General features: G+C 58.8%; 3 protein-coding genes across 3 annotated transcripts; 1 reads left to right on the top strand and 2 right to left on the bottom strand.

The window, feature by feature from the left end:
• Positions 1–159: 159 nt before the first annotated feature.
• Positions 160–552, top strand: DQ04_08451020 (hypothetical protein; the record flags this gene model as incomplete). The annotated part of the gene is made up of 1 exon (XM_009315567.1): positions 160–552. One exon carries the CDS (start codon positions 160–162, stop codon positions 550–552), a length of 393 nt encoding a protein of 130 aa, XP_009313842.1.
• A 1,269-nt stretch (positions 553–1,821) lies between these two features.
• On the bottom strand, positions 1,822–4,449 carry DQ04_08451010 (putative protein kinase; the record flags this gene model as incomplete). Its single annotated transcript, XM_009315566.1, has 1 exon — positions 1,822–4,449. The coding sequence occupies one exon, from the start codon at positions 4,447–4,449 to the stop codon at positions 1,822–1,824; it is 2,628 nt and encodes an 875-aa protein (XP_009313841.1).
• Positions 4,450–5,026: 577 nt separating this feature from the next.
• Positions 5,027–6,916, bottom strand: DQ04_08451000 (pentatricopeptidecontaining protein; the record flags this gene model as incomplete). The annotated part of the gene is made up of 1 exon (XM_009315565.1): positions 5,027–6,916. The coding sequence occupies one exon, from the start codon at positions 6,914–6,916 to the stop codon at positions 5,027–5,029; it is 1,890 nt and encodes a 629-aa protein (XP_009313840.1).
• Positions 6,917–7,392: the final 476 nt, after the last annotated feature.

The following is a 7,392-nucleotide window of genomic DNA, read 5'->3' as shown; positions in this document are numbered from 1 at the left end:
ACAGCGCGAGAGGGCCTCCGTGACGAGCGCCTTTGCTTCTTGCAGCAGCAGCGGAAGTAACTGCCTCCCCGCGTCACCTTGCTCACTAGCCTGGCCTGCATCCACCTGCTCCTGCTGCTGCTCTTCACCAAGCACGTTAACAATGAGCATGCCGCCCCGATGCATCTTCGACACGACGCGCGCCAGTTGGAGGCCCTTCGGCTCCTCCGCCTCCCGCCCGCCACCTTTGCGTCTGCACGCGGTGTGGCAGCCGACGGTGAAGCAACGGGCCGGCAGGGCGCGCAGTGGATCCGGCTGTGCGACGCGGTGTGGGTGCGCGACGAGGCGCAGGAGGCTCGCAATGCCCGCGTCCACCGCCTCTGCTGCGGCGTCGCTGAGCGGGACGTAACTGACGTGGAACTGCTGCTCCGGCTCGAGGCCGTGCTCCACCGCCACGTGTATCGCCACGCGGCTGAAGGTGCAGTCCACCTCGCTCACATCGAGAATGGAGAGAGGCTCAATGGTGCTGCCTGTCTCTTGCTGTCGTTTTTGTATCTCGCTGGTCAGCAGTAGGGCAAACGCCTGTCGTGCCGCACGCAACCGACGAAGACCGGCTGCGCGTGGCGATGGAAACACAACACCATTCTCCATAAGGGGCACCTGTACCCGCTGTGCTTCTCCCTGCTGCTGACGTTGTTCACTCTCCAGTTGGGGGGCGAGGGACCACTCAGCGAGCACCGCGTCGCTGCCGGCACGGTTGGACGGCAATTGCAGCAGCGACAGCGCCCTCCTCTCCCCACGAGCATCCTCCGGCAGCGACGTGAATGCACACTCAACGGCCGCACCAATGGTCTGTAATTCGTCCAGCGTGAGACTGGGACTACTGTCACTGCGGTTGCTGCTGCTGCTGCTGCTGCTGTCGCCACCACCTGCGCGCTGCCTGACAAGGCGTGTGGTTGTGCCGTACATCTCCAGTCGTGTGCCGCGCGGGAGGCCCTCCGCGCTGCCGTCCGCGAGGACGCACATGTTCGTGTCGCTGTCGCAGCGCAGGCGCAGCAGACCACAGCGCAGCGCCACCGCACGGCGCAGCAACAACGGCGCCACCACCGCGCAGGACTGTGTGTGTGTGAGGCGCAGCATCTGAGTGCAGCTGCAGCCGCGAACAAAAAAAAAAAAGCGGGGAAGGGCAGAAGAAGAAGAAGAGGGATGGGGGAACAGCAAAGCACCCACAGAGACAATCCAGTGAGGCAAGGACCATCGTCTCGCACTTTTCTCCTGTCTCATTTCATTCCATGTTCCTCCGGTCCGCCTCGGTCTCTGTGTGTGTGTGTGTCGCCTCTCGGGCCGTCGCCTCGTCGCCACTCGCTGCCCACCCCAAAACGCACACACACACACACACACACACGCGAGCGCAACAACACCAACAGCAGCGCCGCATCCACGTGTGGCGTTGCCAGCGATAACGACACAGCACTAGCACGGGAAGCAAAGACAGACAGAAACTCAGTAAATAAAGAAAGAATCATGAAGAGAGAAAAACACCCACATGACTCTCGTCGCAATAACACTGTTTCGCATTGGTTTTCCCTCCTCACGTCATTCTTTTTTTTTCGTTCTTGTTGTTGGCGTTGTTGCCTGTTGCCCGGTGTGGTGATTGTCTCTTCATTGCCACCACTCTCGTCGTCATCTTCCGTGTATGCCACTTCTGGCGAGTGGCGGCCACGAACACAGCTAGAGCACAGATAGAAGTGAATGACCACACCACCGCCACCACCAATTACAACAGTAGCCGCAACCGCAAAACAAGAGACTCTGATGCCTCTTTGACTGCGCTCTCCGCATCTACAGCACATTCGTCTGCGCCTGAAGGCTGTTGAGCAACCGCTGCGCCGCGGTGGCGACACCACCGGGGAACGCCTCACTGTCGGAGAGCCGCAGCAGAAAGCCCAGCAGGCCGCGCGACCCCACCACCTGCGATGGGTCGACGGAGTGGGCGAGGAGGATCTCGATGAAGCGGATCGCCAGCATCACCTCCGTCCAGCGGTGCCGCTCTATTGCGAGGCCAGCACGGTCAACAGCGATACCGAGGAATGTCTCCGACGTGGCGTACGCGGCAGCCATGCGTTCGTCCTCGCAGAGGCTAAAAAGGACCTTCAGCACCTCGTCCTCGCGTGACTCCTCCGGGGCAGGGATGTTCTTCGCGGTATGCGCTAGCAGCGGCACGCTGCAGCGTGTGTCACGGATGAAGGCCGCTGCCTTCTGTGACGCGCACTGCAGCAATGGGAGGCACTTCAGCAGCGCAATGCGCGTAGCGACATCAATAGACGCATTCGCCGCAACGACAAGAAATGTCCCGGCGATGCTCTTTCCACAGACGTTGATGCACTTAAGCTCATTCCGCGTCGCGTGGTGGACGTACTGGAGGAGCAGCAGGATCGCATTGGGGCAAAGGTGGCGGCTCGCCTCTTGCAGTGCCAGTAACCACTTCTTCTCAGCCTGTTTCTCCCCACTGGTGCTGGTGGCGGCACCAGCCCCACCGCCACTACCACCACCAGCCCCATTACCGCCGCCGCCGCCAACTCGGGCAAGGCTTGATCGGCTGCTATTTTCGCCGTTGCCACGCGAAGCGCTTTCCGTAATGGTGGATGCACCACCACCACCACCACTTCCACTTCCACTGGCACCAGCGGCAACGGACCCAGCAGCAACACCACCACCACCACTACTACTACTACCACCACCATCCCCTGTGTTGGGCGCAACACCAACTGCACCGTTTTGAGCCTCCGAACCGTCAGCGTTTTGCGCAGTGGCCATGGAGGGGCCGACAATGATCGACTCGTCTCCAGTCTTCTTTAATACCTGCACGAGCACCTCAAACAGCTTGTCTACATTGGACCAGCCAATCGCCGGTTCCTTGTCTTCATGGAAGGCAGCACAGCAAACATCTTCAATGATGCGCTGCACCGCATACACGGCGTGGTCACTAACAAATCGATTCTGCGAGAAAAAGCGGCGAAAGGTAATTTTACCGGCATCCAAAGTGAGTATCTCCTGAGGGACTACTTTTTCACTCCCCGCCTCGTCCTCCTCCCCACCGACAAGCAGGTTGCGCAGTGCAATGATGCACATCACGGCAACGTCGCCTTCTGGGCACTGCAACAGGAACCGCAGAGCGCCAGGGTGTGTTGGGGCGTACTGCGGCACTCGCGGGTCCTGTCTCTCGCAGCAGCAGACGAAGAGCGAGCCGAGGGACTCCGCCTTGCCAAGCACACTGAGCTGCGCGTTGGCCCAGAGCTCCGTCTCGCCGAGTTGAGTAAGGAAACAGCTCGGCTCCGTGCGGCACCGCTGCGCCGCGAAGGCGAAGGTGCGAATGATGTGGAATGATGTCTCTGCAGTCACTTTGGGGAGCACGGCGACCACCTTCTTTAGACAGCCGCCGCGGAGCCACTGCTCGCGCTGCTCCGCCTTCTCGGGGAAGAGGTTACTTTCCACCCAGCGCCCGATCGCCGCCGAGTTACTCGCCGCCTGCTCCGCGCTGATGTCAGCCGCCTGCGTGTTGGCCAGCGTCTCAAGGATGTTCTCCGCGACGAAGCCGTCGAACCACTCGTGGCGCAGGAGCGCCGCGGCAGACGGCCGCTTCGTTGGGTCACGGTCGAGACTCTGCGCAAGAAAACTTCTGCATCCTTCCGAGAGATCCATTGATGGTATTGGCACCTCGTCAGACTCCGCAATGTGGTACAGGGCGTTGGCCGGCGCGCGGTCGAAGAAGGGCGGGTTGCCGGTCAGCAGCTCGATGCAGAGACAGCCGAGCGACCAGATGTCGCTGCTCTCGTTCTGCAGCGCACCGCGTATCGTCTCCGGTGCCATCCAGTACACGGAGCCCACCATGCCCTCTTCGCCCGCTACCGCAGCCGTAGGCTCCAGCTCGTCCTCGCGCTCATTATTACCACCACCAGCGCCGCTGCAGTTTGTGTCACTCTGCACAATGCTGTGCGGCATCGCCAGGCCGAAGTCCGAGAGCTTCACAACATCGCCAACCCCAAGCAGCACGTTGGCACATTTTAGATCGCGGTGAAGGAATTTTTTTTCATGAATATACGCGAGGCCGGAGGTAATTTGAAACATGAAACGCGCCGCATCCCGCTCCCCGTACCGGCCATTTCGCTTGAGCTGCTGTAGCAAGGAGCCACCGGGCGCGTACTCGGTGACGATTAGGAACGCCTTGCCGGAACGTGCGTGGTCGATGTAGCGGATGATGCAGGAATGCTCAAGGGAGCTAATGATGGCAACTTCCTTACGCCACGTGGCCATCACTGTGTCATCACGTGCCATCATCTTCTTCACAGCGACGACAAGACCTGTGCTGCGGTCGATGGCACTGTACACCACCGAGTTGCCACCCTTACCTATGAGGTCCTGCAGCTGGTAGGTGGAATATCGACCCTTGACGATATCGTTCGCCCGCATCTTTCGTGATTTGCAGCCTGATAGCAATGGTTTTCTGTATGCCTGTATAGTTCCCTATATATATATATATATATATAGACTACAAAGGAGATCCAACTTGGGTATGTACACGTTGGTACCCTCCTCCACGCCGCTAAAGCGAAACGTGAGAGTTGTTTCTTTTTGTGTGTGTCTGCCTGCCGCGCGCCCGTGAAGGGACGCGCAAGCGAATGACCCAACGAAGCGAGTAGCCACCACACGCTAAAGACACTACCTAACAGCCATAGCAGGTACCCATGAAATTAAACAAAGGGAAACAATAAAAAAAAAAAAAGGAAAGGAAAGAAAAAAGGAATAACGACAGAGTGACACGTAAGAATTCCTGTTATTTATGCAGACAACTTACAACAACAAAAAAAAAAANGAATAACGACAGAGTGACACGTAAGAATTCCTGTTATTTATGCAGACAACTTACAACAACAAAAAAAAAAACGCTCACTCCAACTCCTATTGTACGCACCCATCCTTGACAGACAATGAAACAACATCCATCAATCTCGCTCCCCTCCTTCACCGCTCCCGCGCTGATCGTGCGTCACGCAATAATGTTATTTCGCGCCCGCTGCCGGCCCGTCTTAGAGCGCGACCGCAGCGCCTCGTGAAGCGGCTGGTGCCCCTTAATCACCTCCACGTCCTGCCCCGCCTCCGCCAGCAGTTTGATCACGCTGCTCAGCACTGCCCCGTCAATGCCGAGGTCACAGTCAAGCGCGAATTTACTCACGCGGTTCACGGTGTCCGCGTCGCCGGCACGTGCGGCGCGTTCAATGATGGGCAGCACCATCTCCACCTCAAGCCGCAGCCCCGCATATGTGGTGACTTTCTGCAGGAACTCCATGGCCTCGTCGATGCTGTCGGCGAGCACCGCCTGTCGAATGAGCACGCGGAACGTGAAGGCGTTGGGCGCCACGCCGTTCTCCAGCATGGCATCATACACCGCTCGCTGCAGCGCCACCCCGCGCCGCGCCGCGAGGCCCACCAGCAGGCAGTTGTATGTGTTGGTGCGCGGCTCGATGCCCCACTCCGCAATGTAGCTGGATACGAGCATCATGGCACGCCGGTCCTCGCCCAGCTTCGCCGCCGCGAGCACAACAATGTCAAGCGCATGCACCGACACCGTTTGCCTGCGACGGCGACGGCTACGCAGGTGCAGCAGCGTGCGGTCAAGCAGATCGGTGGTGCTGATCGCGTCGGCCAGCGCCATCATGAAGTGTCGGTCCATCACCTGGCGTAGACAGTCCACAGTGTACTTCTTGAATGCGTCCGTCAGCTCCAGGTGACCTTTTCTCGCCATCAGCTCCAGCAGATCAAACGCCTTTTCCAGCTGCAACGCCTGCGCCAAGCACCACACGACGAGGCTGAGAACATCCGCCGTCTTCGTTATGACGTGCCGGTCCATCATCGCCAGAACCTTCGCGCCCGTATCGGCGTCTGCGCATTTTGCACAGCGTTGCAGGAGCTCCGCCACGTGCTGCTTCTGAACAAACTGCACAAATGAGGCCTTGTCCAGGACGCAGCGCAGCTCCAGCTCAAACATAAGCCATAGGACGTACTCTGGTGGGTAGTCTTGCGTGTTACGAAGCCATTGCTCCATTAGCTGTGAGAGCAACCGTTTGTCCACCACGCTGTTCCCGTGGCGGAGCGCCTCGCGCGTGACATCCACCACAAACGCCGCATCAGGTGATGACGGCACGACCTGCAGCAGGAGAGCATGGATCGTGCAGGGCAGAGGCTGCAGCGCCGGATTGCGGCGCATGTCGCCCCACAGTCCGACGGGGTCCACGCCCATGCGAATATGCAGCTCGATAAGGAAGTGATACGTCAGTGCATCGGGCACGACACCCGCCATCCGCATCTCCCGCAGCACAAACAGCACCTCCTCGCTCGCAAAGTTCTTCCGCTGCGTGAGCACCTCCAGGTAGGCATTGAACAAACTTGCGTTAAGAAGAGAAACACTAGAAATGCATTTGCCTCGTCCTTCACCGTCAACCCGCTCTGCCTTTACTGCTGGCGTTGCTGCAGCTGCTGTTGATGATGATGATGGTAGTGCCGACACTGGCGCAAGGTCCCGCAGACCCACAGCGAAGACTTCACGCACGCGGTCCATGCGGCCAAGCGCCGTGAAGACACGCATGAGAGCAAGCGCCATATCACGCGCCCGGCACGCGCCACCCGCGAACTCAGACAACGACGTGCTTTCGGCGTCAAACGCAGTGTCATAGAAACGCGCCACCGCATCGTAGTTTTTACTCTCAATGCATTCGAACACATAGGACAAAGACGACGCTGCGTCGCTGGGAGGATGTGGCGACGACAACGACGCCGAATCTGCCGCTGCTGCTGCTGCTGCAGCTCCGCCCCGCGACGTGGAGCGCGCAGCGAGACACAACGCGACGCGACGCAGCGTCACCGGCGCCGCTCTGCGCATCGCCCTACACAAGCCGGTAACGCTTCCAGAGAAGAGCAACAGGAGAACGCAGCGAGACAGATACGACCCAACTGGGCTGGCACAACCGAGAAACAACAAACCACAACAACAAATAGCACGCCGCCCTATTCAAGCGTATCAACTCAATTCTTCCTGAGCTGTAGGTCAATGAAAAAGAAATCCGTTTTTTGATTTTTTTGTTTTGCTTCCCGTTTTCTGTGCCCGTATGTGCAACTGCATGTGCGTGTGTGTGCACGGCGCCCCTCGCCACACCTTGTCTCATGGGAGGGACGGCAACGCCAGCAGGAAACGCACCACGACCCCCACCCACACCCATCGCCTGCTGGAGGGGGAAGCCGGCACGGGGCCGGATGGCAACAGAAACACAACCGGTGTATAACTTTCAATGACACATGAACAAGGAGTATATACAACTTCATGCATGCCACTCACAAATACACACACACACACACACA

Source organism: Trypanosoma grayi (assembly GCF_000691245.1).
Source record: "Trypanosoma grayi strain ANR4 Tgr_845_V1, whole genome shotgun sequence".
Classification (NCBI taxonomy): Eukaryota; Euglenozoa; class Kinetoplastea; order Trypanosomatida; family Trypanosomatidae; genus Trypanosoma; species Trypanosoma grayi.
The sequence above is the reverse complement of the archived record's forward strand: the minus strand, read 5'-3'. Positions and strand labels throughout refer to the sequence as shown.